The sequence below is a fragment of the Mucor mucedo genome (assembly GCF_025094135.1).
Source record: "Mucor mucedo strain NRRL 3635 chromosome Unknown EV154scaffold_41, whole genome shotgun sequence".
NCBI classification, from domain to species: Eukaryota; Fungi; Mucoromycota; class Mucoromycetes; order Mucorales; family Mucoraceae; genus Mucor; species Mucor mucedo.
The window spans coordinates 122,316-134,666 of NW_026252325.1; the positions used below are offsets into that span (position 1 = coordinate 122,316).

The 12,351-nt window shown below is 37.2% G+C and overlaps 5 protein-coding genes across 5 annotated transcripts; 2 read left to right on the top strand and 3 right to left on the bottom strand.

Moving 5' to 3' along the window:
• Positions 1-1,056: 1,056 nt before the first annotated feature.
• On the bottom strand, positions 1,057-1,914 carry EV154DRAFT_551373 (uncharacterized protein). Its single transcript, XM_051604975.1, has 5 exons — positions 1,769-1,914; positions 1,640-1,704; positions 1,481-1,568; positions 1,348-1,428; positions 1,057-1,290 (listed from the first exon to the last, which is right to left on the bottom strand). The coding sequence occupies exons 1-5, from the start codon at positions 1,895-1,897 to the stop codon at positions 1,063-1,065; spliced, it is 591 nt and encodes a 196-aa protein (XP_051458039.1). The 5' UTR covers positions 1,898-1,914; the 3' UTR covers positions 1,057-1,062.
• Positions 1,915-2,685: 771 nt separating this feature from the next.
• EV154DRAFT_481056 (uncharacterized protein) lies at positions 2,686-4,837 on the top strand (the record flags this gene model as incomplete). Its single annotated transcript, XM_051598368.1, has 8 exons — positions 2,686-2,752; positions 2,919-3,035; positions 3,065-3,135; positions 3,336-3,462; positions 3,498-3,882; positions 4,078-4,117; positions 4,442-4,584; positions 4,645-4,837. 8 exons carry the CDS (start codon positions 2,686-2,688, stop codon positions 4,835-4,837), a joined length of 1,143 nt encoding a protein of 380 aa, XP_051458040.1.
• Positions 4,838-5,560: 723 nt separating this feature from the next.
• On the top strand, positions 5,561-6,408 carry EV154DRAFT_507358 (uncharacterized protein). Its single transcript, XM_051601412.1, has one exon. It carries the CDS (start codon positions 5,584-5,586, stop codon positions 6,379-6,381), a length of 798 nt encoding a protein of 265 aa, XP_051458041.1. The 5' UTR covers positions 5,561-5,583; the 3' UTR covers positions 6,382-6,408.
• On the bottom strand, positions 6,409-8,404 carry EV154DRAFT_442752 (asparagine synthase). The gene is made up of 4 exons (XM_051597001.1): positions 8,299-8,404; positions 8,149-8,237; positions 7,945-8,093; positions 6,409-7,888 (listed from the first exon to the last, which is right to left on the bottom strand). Exons 1-4 carry the CDS (start codon positions 8,376-8,378, stop codon positions 6,497-6,499), a joined length of 1,710 nt encoding a protein of 569 aa, XP_051458042.1. The 5' UTR covers positions 8,379-8,404; the 3' UTR covers positions 6,409-6,496.
• A 2,693-nt stretch (positions 8,405-11,097) lies between these two features.
• EV154DRAFT_587953 (uncharacterized protein) lies at positions 11,098-11,907 on the bottom strand (the record flags this gene model as incomplete). Its single annotated transcript, XM_051606820.1, has 2 exons — positions 11,485-11,907; positions 11,098-11,419 (listed from the first exon to the last, which is right to left on the bottom strand). Exons 1-2 carry the CDS (start codon positions 11,616-11,618, stop codon positions 11,098-11,100), a joined length of 456 nt encoding a protein of 151 aa, XP_051458043.1. The 5' UTR covers positions 11,619-11,907.
• Between the last annotated feature and the right edge of the window lie 444 nt (positions 11,908-12,351).

Genomic DNA, 12,351 nt, shown 5'->3' on the forward strand with positions numbered 1-12,351 from the left:
TAAAGTATCGTAAAAGGCCCGTTAATAATGACTTTTGGTTTTTCAGAAGAAAAAATGCTAAAATAAGAATTAAACGCGATTTATTTATGTTTGTGACAAGGGGAGTTATAATGACCAAAAGAAAACCGAGGTATCAATCAATGTTGGTGATAATACTACCTTTCTTACCATGGTAATGGCTGGCAATTCCCTTTCCGGACTATTAGCCAATCTTGAAATTCGGAATGACTTCAAACGTTCCAGTCAACTTATATTAGCGAGTATGCCGAGGGGGACGTTTAAAAAAGAAGCCAAGTCAATAATGCTGCATATAGCAAATTTTCCCCAGATGCCAACTTGACCGTTCAGGAATTCAAAATAATCCTTAATGCAGATTATTATACCAGTTTCATAAAATAAGCTATGAATAAAATGGACAAGTATTCCAAGTTTATAGGGGTTTACATGATTATGATATATTCCACTGTCCAAGGGAAAATACTCTTAAGATTAGCTGACTGATTGTGAATAATAAGAGTACAAGTATGTTCACTTTCATCCGTAGTATCCTGAACTTAATACTCTTCGACAGTTCCGGGCAAGTGTAACAGAAAAAGTAAGACAGAGCAAGTATGGGAATACAGAGGACTTTGAAACTAGAATTGGTGAGGCATGCGGTGTGATTCTTAGAAATCGTCTGCATAATTTTGCACGCCATTCTGTTTGAGTATTTAAAAGAGTTTCCCACATGAATAACAAAGCAAAATAAAGTGAGTTGAGGACGATGCAAAATAAAAAGTTAGGAAAGAGCAATTTGGCGTCCGAGTTGACGCAAATTGGCCAATTAAATTTACGCATATGGATGTTTACAATCGCATAAAAACAATAAAAAATCACGGAAATCGGCATCGTGAGCACTGTAGAATGTCAAAAGGAAAAACAATCCCACAAAAAATGACGGACAATGTCTTTTTTTGGTCAACTGTTATTTTCTGCGCGTGTGTGTGACACAGAAAAAGCGGCTATGGGGATTGGTAGGACGATCAGTTTTTGCGTGATTAAGGTTACGATCAGGGCCTATCTTTAGGAAATGAAACCCCCTGTTGAATTTTTTTTATTTAGTTCATCATGATGACAGTGTATTCCGTTTGTAAAGGGTGTAGTGTAATTGGTATTTAGTTTAGGTGTATAGCTCTTTTCATGACGTTCCAATTCATGGAAGGTTTTATGTGTGGATTTCATTCGCAAGTCTGGCCAGTCAGAACCAGCGTTTCGTTTCTTCAGAATAATGACAATCTTGTCTTGTTTGAACTATAAGCAAAAAATTGACTTTAGTGAGATAAATCAGAGTGCATAGTCTCCTCTTACCTTGATGGTGGAGTTTTCTGGCTTTACAAAATCACATAATTGATTGATCTTGAAGTTATGGTTTACTCCCTTGTAATCAAACTTGTATCATATCAGCAAAAGTAATTATTTAATAACGAAAAGAGATACCTACAATGTTTAGCTCGATGCTTCTGTCCAACACATCTAGACTGTACTTTGTCTTTGGTATTTCATCTGCATTGTCAAAATTGACGTATAATCTAAACGGAATCGGGATCAATATGCATTTTTTTTTTTCGTTTCTGTTTTCGTTTCTGTTTTCGTTTATTACGTTACAGAGGCCGCACTTTGACACCAAGCGTAACCAGTGGTGATGTATCTTGTTTGAAGTAGTGCCTAATAAAGCACACATGTTAGAAAAAGAAGTAAATATGCATCCGACCAATGTAAAATAAGCAACCTTTGTTCGTTTAATTGGTTCACGCACTTGGCGACCTTCATTGATCAAGGCATCCAGGGCTTTTTGGACGGAGGGTAAATGACATAGACCCTTCAGCCTATTTAATTCCTGGAAGTATTCTTCATTCATTTTGTGTGTGTGAAAAAGATATGTAAACAAGAGAAAAAAAGATAAACAAAAATCGAACCCCTCCTCCCCCATTTATTAAGGAGGCTTGTTTTTGTTTGGGTGAACACAAAATCCGAAAATGCGTTTCCTGCGTACAGCATTAGTACTTTAAATTCAGACAAGGAGAACTTGATTTCAAATGAACTTGAAATATATTTCATACAGCAGTAAAAAAAAAAAATTATGTGTATTTACATATATACAGAAAGAATAAAAAAAGGTTTCCAGACAAAGGCTATTGAAGGATGTATCCTATAAATTTTACAGTTTTCATATTCCGCATTGACAGTTAATCATTTAAATGTGTATCTTTATGAGTGTAATTTCGCTCTTTTTATAGAAGTCCTCAATCGATCTTGATATTTCATAACAGTGGAAAAAGAAGAGAAACGGAATTTCAATCACTAAAAATGACGTAGACTTGGAGCATAATAATGTAACTTGATTTAATTGACAATAAATCAAACAGTGCTTCTTTCACAAAAAAAATACGAGACCTCGTATTTACCCAGACACGGAAGAGTTTATAAATGCCAAAATAAAATCTTAATTTGCTATAAGATGCAAGACGAAACAAGTACCAGCACAATTAATCAACCTGCTGGTAGAAGTAAAGGTTTAAATGCACTGTATATGTTCACAAGCATATATCCAAACACAATAACTCATAAAATAAATCAGGCCTAAAGAGAAAGGAAATATTTGAAGCGAAAAAAGAAAAGAGTGTGGTTAAAATAAACAGAACTATAATGTCTTCAAGCTCATCCATCCTGCTTTGCAAGTCTTGTAATACAAGTGGTCACTCTTCTGCGAAAAGTAAATTGTGTCCCAACCATAACTATACGTTGCAAGAATTGAATGAAAAGGACATTGGTGCTAAATATCAAAGGTATACTATATCTTCCATTAGAGGGCTTTTTGAATAATATGTATGATAGAAACCGACTACAGAAGGCTGAAACATGATCAAATATCTATGTAGTTTCTTACGCCTTGTTCTGTTTAATGCTCAAATCTTTGTCAATGACTACATTTTACAATACCCTCATAATTAACCCAATGAATTTTTTCAAAAAACATACGGGTATTCATTGTGTAGGTAAGTTTGTAAACAACTATCGATCAAAGACTTTCAGTTAAAATATGCCGATATTCACCACTTGGAAGACGTATGGACGGAGCTTAACAATCTAGAGGGTGTAAGCTTATACATAGAAAAAAATGAAATGAAAAATTAAGGTCAAGTGCTTGCAACTGCAACGTGTTATAATAACTATTACACGGAGAATTTTCAGAACATTATCTGCAACTACTTCATTTTTATTATTCGTAAAGAGCATCCTGCAAGTTACTAGCAGAAAGCACTAATTTACAAGCTGTTAAAACAAACTTAGCTTAGGACGTTAAAACATCTGTCATAAAAAAACTTGTATATGAACATGTTTTAGATCAAGTACTATTATCCAATCCTGTTGCCGTCCTAGGTGATGACATCCTCACACCCTCAATCCAAGAGACAAAAAATGGTTTAAAAGCATATATAAACCCTTTAATTGTGGAGCTCAGGAACCGCTTGCCATTATTCTCACTGCCCCTTTTGGTATTTTACCGGCATTAAGACACATTCTATCCAAGTATGAATCTATAGTTGCGGAAACCCCTATTTCACAGAAGCGTAACTTAGAGCCAGAGAAATCTCAAGATATAATTCAACCTGGTGGAAAAAAAGAGAAAGATGATAATGCAAAGCGTTTTGTGCCGCCTAAAATATTTAGCCTGTTTCCCGATACAGGTTTGCAGTGGCGCTTTATCAAAATAGATAGTCAAAATGTCACTAGTATATTCCCTGGATCATATTTAAAGAAAGAAAAGGATGAGACTTTTTTTAGCTTCACACAAAGGTATTTTTATGATTGTTTTAATTTTGCCAAGTTGAAAATTAGAAGGTACATACAAAAGAAAGATCATTGAGAACCTTCTCTATATAATAATTATAATAAACATTTTGTCTATTATTAGCCTTAAAGATCTGAAGGAGATGCCTGCAATTAATGGCAAACTTTTTTGAATAGGATGTACACCGATGGCTATACTTGCCACGTGCTATTCTGTCGCTGTACTTAGTCATCTTCGCTTATTAGAAGCATTGCCCTAGAACTCGATGACTTTAACACTGAAGAGGTAAATACGCATTTTAGGCCATGTACAGTTGGTCCCTGAAGTAAAGATGTGTTCGTATCCTACCATGGAGACAATGATTTAAGACGTCTTTCCTCAAAATAATACTACCGTATGGGCGGTGTTACGCAACAGCATAAACAGGAACTCAAAGAAAGGTTGGGTATTAATCAAACCGAGACCCATATCCCCTCACCTAAAACCACGTCTCATGGTAATTATATCCTACATATTACGTATATTCTCCAACATATTAATACACTTTTTGATTTCTACGGGTTTAATACTACCAATAGTAGATGGTGCAATTAAATCGCATCAAAAAAGAGTCCAGAGGATGTCGTCAATATCCTTTTAAACGGATCTACAAAGTACAACAAGAAAAATAGCAAAAATAAGAAGAAGAGTAAGAAGCGAAGGAAATCTAAAATAGGTGACTCTTCAAGATCCAAACCAAAAATCATCAAAAGGTAAAGGTGTCAGTAAAACCTGATAAAACATCGTATTTTAACAATGAAACTTGCATGAAGAGAACATAAAGGAAAATTTGAAGAGGGGGATCGTTATAAAATGACTTTGATCATCTTTGGCGATGGGCTTAAGATCAGAAGCCAGACAAGGTTTAAGGGTTTGCGCTTCGGTGTAACGGACAAACTTTACCGCCAATTGAAAATAAGAAAGAAGCTTGGAGAATTACTTCTTGTAGATGTCAACGAGTTTTAAACATCAAAGGTTAGTATATTAATGTATATCAATACATGTGACTGAAGTAATAGTTTTATAGACATGCAATTCATGTTTTCATACTGACTTAAAAAACATGAGGTGCGGAGCTTACGGAAAATCCTTACACACTTATCAAATATTGACTTGTAAACGATGCAATATTTTTTGGAATCGTGATGTGATGGCCGCAAAAAATATGCTTGTTAATTCTCGATCCCTTTGGGATGGCCAAGGCCGACCAACTGTCTTCAAAAGACTAAACGCCACCTCCAATGTGGTTACCTCGTCTCACTCAAGTGAGGGCAAGGTTTACAGATTCTACAAGTAAACATCACAGTAAATTATCATATTGTCCGAAAACTAATTTTCTTAAAGTGTGAAAACTGTATCTATACGCTTTTTATAATAACAAGGATGATGCTGATTAGCGATCTTTTACTGGGCCGTGGTTTGCCGGGAAGAATCTTATCAGTTTAAAGATCCGCCAGATTAATTTTTTTTGTTCTTTTAAAGATCTACTCTCTGTGTAGTCAATATGGCCTCCCATGAGTACATAGATCGCACAGTTTTCGCCATTCATAGACATATGCATGACGTATACACATAAGATAAAAATAGATAGATAATTAGGTAATAAAAATAAAGATAAAAACTGCTGTTTATTAAAAAGGGTAACTTTACACAGGCCAACCAAAAAAAAAAAAAAACCTTAAAAAATTACTCGTGAGAAATTGTTTTATCCAATGAAAAAAATTAAAAAATTTCCAACCCTCTCTTTCTTTCCCATCTTTCGACTCATGGTGGAGAAAGTGGAAAGAGTCATGTCGCCCTGGAGTGATGAAGAAGGCAAGAAATGCGAAGTCATGTGTGCCAACTGCGAAACCACAACAACTCCCCTCTGGAGACGAGACGCCAGCGGTCGAACTATTTGTAACGCCTGTGGCTTGTACTATAAACTACACTTGGTTCATAGACCCGCCACCATGATGAGAACCGTCATCAAACGAAGAAAACGTTGTTCTGCAAACGAAAAAGCCATGGCCGCTGCTGCTGCTGTTGCCGATAGCAATGCAGAAAGGTCGGGCTGTCAAAGCCCTGAGGAAGAAGAAGAAGACTATGAACGCAGGCGAAAATCACCTTCGGCTCCTCACTTACTTTTGCCTCCCATTTTCCCTCCATTATCACCACCGGCTTATCGAGCTGCACCAATTACAATAGATCATGTATGCTCTAATACAATAGCAGAGGCTCAAAAGGAGCGCCGAAATGATCTACAACGAGAAGTATCTAGATTATCGGCGTTGCTATCTAACACGGTTGCTATGCTACAAAATGTCGATCAAGCAATAGCAAATCCAAGTCCTCCTCATGCATGCAAGGCATGCGCAACAATCACAGACAGCATTATTCCTCAGGAACATCAGGTGGCAAGGTCTTTACTTTCATTGGCTCATTCACCGCCCCCTTATCTAAACCGTTTACCACCTATATCATTCTGCACAGCACCTACTAGACCTGCTACACCTTCATTCTTACCTTAAAAAAAATACACACATTTTCATTCCAGCATTTTTTCATAAATAAATAATATTTATTAGTTATAAAAAAAAAAATCTATGATACAATGGGTTTTTTTTATGTAAGTTATGTAAAAATCTATTTCTTGGGTTCATAAGCAGCTTCATGGACGTTTTGTGCACGACCAGAAGGATCTTCGGGACAACCCCAATCACCTCTGGGAATCCATCTGACAACGGAAGCAGCACATGCTTCTTGAGGATACCATTGATCAAACATGACACGGTACATATAAGCTTCCTTGGTGGTAGGAGCATCCTTGGCCCACTTGGAAGAAGCTTGAGCAAAGTCGTCATCAGAGATCTTGTTTTCACTGACTTGCTTGAGGGTATCAATCCAGCTGTAACCAACACCGTCAGAGAATTGTTCCTTTTGACGCCAGAGGATTTCCTTGGGTAAATAAGGTTTGGCGGAAGGATCATCTGAGGTATCGAAAGCCTTACGCACAATATACTTTTCCATCTTACCAATGGATCTATCGGGCATCTTTTCGGTAGGATCAATGTTCATAGCAATCTCCAAGAAGGACTTATCAAGGAAAGGAACACGAGCCTCAACACCCCAGGCCATGGTAGACTTGTTGGCACGAAGACAATCGGATGTATGCAAGTTCTTGACACGGCTGACGGTTTCGGTATGGAAAGCTTCCTTGTTAGGAGCGTTGTGGAAGTAGAGATAACCACCAAAGACCTCATCAGCACCTTCACCAGACAAGACCATCTTGACACCCATAGCCTTGATCTTTCTGGTCAAGAGGTACATGGGAGTAGAAGCACGAATGGTAGTAACATCATAGGTTTCGAGATGATAGATGACATCGCTGACAGCATCAAGAGCTTCTTGGATGGTAAAGGTATATTCGTGATGAACAGTGTTCAAGTGCTTGGCAACCTCACGAGCAGCAATCAAATCGGGAGAACCGGGAAGACCGACAGAGAAAGAATGGAGCTTGGGCCACAAAGCAGGGCCACTCTCATCAAAGTTATCATCACCACTTTCGGAACCCTTAAGACCAGAAGCAATCTTTTCAGTTTCACGAGCAGCGATAGCAGCGATCAAGGAAGAGTCAAGACCACCGGATAATAAGACACCATAGGGAACCTCAGCCATTAATCTCTTACGGACAGCCTTTTCGAGAGACTCTCTCAATTGAGTGTAATCAATGGGGTTAGTAGGGATCTTGCTCTCATCCCACCAGGTAGGGTTGAACCAACGAGCAGTTTCCTTGGTCTCAGAGTCATAGAAATGACCGGGAGGGAAGGCCAAGATCTTGTCACAGTCTTCGTTAAGAGACTTTAATTCAGAGGCGAAATAGATGGCTTCGGGCATCTTGGAGTTCCAACCGTAGTAAAGGGTGGAGATACCAATAGCATCACGAGCAGCAATAAGTCTGTTTCTCTTCTTGTCCAAAAGAACAAATGAGAAGAACCCGTCCAAATGGTTAACGAGATCGGTACCATGTTCCTTGTACTAAATCTAAAGTTAGCACACTCCATACTCATACCTTTTCCTTCTAAATAACTTACCAAGTGCATGATGACTTCACAATCAGATTCGGTCTTGAAGTGATAATCACCCTTCAAGTCGTTTCTTAATTGCTTGTGGTTATAAATTTCACCGTTGACACTGAGGATAAGGTCTTCATCATCACTGACAATGGGTTGAGCACCGGAACCTACAGAGCTTCGTTAATATTTGTTATAATACACATATCATTAATTATCACTTACCAACACCGACAATAGCAAGACGCTCATGACACAAGATGTGGTTCTTGGTGGTATAACAACCAGACCAATCGGGACCACGATGTCTGATCCTAGATTGATTGAAATAAAGTTAGTATGATAGTTTGTAACTAATATTGATTGATTGCTTACTTCTTGGAGAGATACAAGGCACGTTGACGGTAGGCTTCGATATCACCTTGGTAGTTATATACGGCGAAAATACCACACATTATTAATAAGAAATTATATAATTTGGAAAAAGAAGAAAAAAAGAGGAAAAAAAAATGTTTTTACTTTATAATTTATTTGATTGCTGACTTTTAAACAGGGCACAAATAAAAACAAAGATGGGTGCTAGTCTTTTCCTAACCGTCTTCTCAAATACACACCCAGTCCTCACCATATATATAAAAAAAAAGGAAGAGTTTAATGAGAAAGCTCTCTTCTGGAGCACTTTGATCTACACAAGGTCCTTTTTTTTTTTTTTACATGCCAAAAAAATATTGGCTTTGAATGGTCGTACTAAAAATGGCGTCGGTTGAGCCCAACCTAGACATCGTGACTCACCTCATTCACTTTCCTAAAAAGGAAACATTTTATAATCCCTGATTTTCGTGTGTGTGTGTGTGTGTGAGTAATTATTACATCTTAATTTTTAGCATGAATTTTTTTTATTTTCGTTTAATCTGTTTATTTATTTACTTTTGGTTATCTTATCTATTTTTTCATATCTTTTTCCTTTCCCTCAATAAAAGTGGGCATGTCGGAAGAATGTGCCTTAAACCAATCATTCAATGACCCCCACAAATCGGAGTTCGCTGCTTATTATATTTGCCCCAGGGGTTATCCCGTAACTGGATAGAAAATAATTTATTTCCATCCTTCACATCTCACAACGATCTTGTATAACCTTATCGACATTTTTACACAAATACAGTAAGAGCCATAAATCTTGTCACTTTCACACCAGTATATATAGAACCAACTTATCACCTTGACCTAGCAAGCTTTTCTTTTTTTTTTTTTCTTTTTTTTTGACGTACACTTGGAACGGAGCTTTATATAGTGATTCGTTGTTTAGAATATCTGGCAAAGTTGTATAGAACTTCAGCAGCTGCTATTAGACCGCTGCTGCAAAAATAGGGTAGAACAGCACGATAATTTTTTTGGAACAGGTCATAAATAAGGGATAGCATTAAAGCTATTCTTCAATGCATCGATGGGAACCATTCCGTCATCTCGGACGACTTTATGACGCACTTACTAGTATTTACAAAGGTAAGAATACCAGTTCAGCCAATCATGCGAATCTTTTAAAAGTATGAACTCGTAGCATTCGATAGAGTCAGCTTTGTCACAATAAAACAGCTTTGCGCCTAGAAATCAATAGCCTGGAGCAAAGACATAGTCTAATTGCCAAAAGACTGGATTATACTCGAGTACAAAAAACCTGGTACGGGATTTAGCCGAACTGGCAGGTCTCTGCTTAGCTTTTTTGATCACAGTCTCACTTATCATAGCTCTTAGATGCCCACTCATCATGTCTCTACTTAATAGTATGTAACACTCACGACGAACAGCACGAGATCATCCAAGTGTCTACAGAGCAATTAATATTTGGTGAATAAAGGAATATCGTACATTTAAATGAAGTCATAATCTTACAAATATCCGACATCACAATGGTCAATGACACCAAAAAAAAAAAAAAAAAAAATTGGTCATTATTTATCTTTCTCAAAATCGCCATGAGTAGTGACCTCAAGCAGCCCATGATAATTTTATACTGCCTTTCATTGATGAAGTGAGCCAAAATTTCAACAAATGTAATATTCTGTACCATCCTTGGTACCGTTATGTGTAACAATTGTGTTTACAGAAATAGGAATGATAATTTATTTTTTAAAAATGGTATAAATCAAGCATGAGAAAATTGTTTTTTTGTGGCATTATAATATGATTGCCTCAACGATTCAGCGGTGGAGTATCCTTGGCACAGGTTTTTTTTTTCATGGCCGGCAGAAAGGCATTTTCTCCAGTTCATCCTTCCTATCAAGCTTTTCTTGAAGTCCGTCACAAACTCAAGGTCATCTTGCTTTCGCTCTGCACTGGTATTCCTTTTCTTTCCTTTCAGCTTAAATAAAGGCTCCAACGATGAGTCCGAATCCGAATCACGACAATACTTGTCATTTAGACCGATGTATTAAAATTTAATGCCCGTTGAATGTATTGCTTAGCTTTGGACATTAAATAAGGCATCTTTAGTCTTCTTGAGGATTTTTTCATTGTTAAACCAAATACACTCCTATTGGTTCAACACTAGCTACCCTTGTATGTCAAACCAAGATCAGATTTCAAATCGTTCCCGGAAAGGTCGACTAGCTGCTGAAGCTTCTAGTCTTGAATAAATTTATTCAAAGACCTCGTCATTAATGTATAAACGGTAATACCCTGACGAGTACCGGATATGGGTCACCTAGCTCCTTGTATATAACGATAAGCGCCATGGGATACGTCTTGTATGTATTCATAGCGTTTTGAGTGTAGCTAAACAGACGTTGCATGAATGACTCGTTCACCGTCAGCTGTACCTCTACAAGTACGGGAGGAGGAGCTTCGCGTTGCCAAGTGAGGCTTGTATATGATATCGCTTCTTAATCGATTTGCTCATTTTGTGTCCGTCGTCGAATAGGTTCCATCGATCTGCTCATAAGGGTCTTCAGGGCTGGGTGGTAACCGCTTTTTACGACTTCCGCTGCCGAATCAGGGCTACAGAAGCTCCAAACAAATTAACAAACAAAGACTAATGTCTTTATGTTTTCAAGCTTAGAAAAGTTGCAATTTCAGTTACAGAAATTATTGAAGAGAGAATAGGATCAAAGTATGTGTTAAAGAGCTCGTTTTCCGAAATGGAAGTTACATTCTTAATAACATTCGAAGGTAATTGACTCACCACCAAGAATTACCACCGTATTTGCACCACGAATAAGGAGTTATGTTTGGTCTAACACCATGCAGAGCAGCCAAACGAGAAAATCCAATACACAAATGTTCAAACTTGATCTCGATAAAGGTCAGTCCACGTTTAATGTCATCTGCAGTCAAGCCAAAACCGATAGAGTTCATATCTCTTTCTGTATCGCGATACTTTGCGAGTTGGCGTTCAAAACGTTTTCCAACCGATTTGAAATTCCAGGAAGACGGAATTACTTTATCTGCCAGAAGTTGCTGAAACAATCTTTCAATGATCTCTCTTTTTTCTATCTGAATGCTAAAAACCTTTCCAGATTAAATGTCGGAAAATCACTAGAAGTAGTGTGAAAATTTCATTAAAACTTCTTTTTCGTTCTTTTCTTTTCGTTTCTTTTTCTAAAGTTTTCAAACCAAATGAACACCCAAACTGCTATTTCTAACCGTAAACCCATCCCAAATGCAATGGTGATAAGGAAAGTCATGATGATGGTCATCATGAGAACGTCCTGGAGCACTTGTTAAAGAGTAAAAAAAAAATCTTTAAAGCTGAGGACATTGTAGTTTATTTTTGACCGCTGTGGATTCACTAAAAAAAGGGACTACACTTGTAGTCCAACCTGAAAATGACCCATTTTATCCGTGGAAATTTAAGTGCACCGCTGCGGATGCTCTAAAAACCACAGATGTCATGGAGATTGTCGTCGTTGATTTACTCGATGTTACTAAAGGAACTAAAAGTTATCATCGCGAGTGCTCTCTCCATTTTGAGCCTTAGTTCAATCATACCTATCGCATTATATTTTTTTTAATGCTTTATCCATTTGCTGAAATAAAATAATGAGACCCATATTATTTAAAAATTACCATATAATCTAACCAGATCCATTAGAGAACTTTTTTGCTAAGCATGATTCATCCAGAAATAATACTCATTACCCTTAAGTGAAAGATTATAAGAAATAAACAGTTAAATTATTTGAGACTAAAACTACAGATATCTTTTTATTAAATGGAAAAGGGGTTCCTTTTTATATGAAAGGATTAAAATATATTGTTACCTGGGAGGATCAAATGGGAGCGTAGATTAGAACTAGACATTAATGTAATGGTCTATGTTTCAGTGCTGGGTTGCTATCAAGTATCGAGTAGATCGTAGACTGGATATATAGTGTGTATAAATCACGAAGCATTCTAGAACAAATGTTTAAACAGGCATTTTGCTATCTGCTG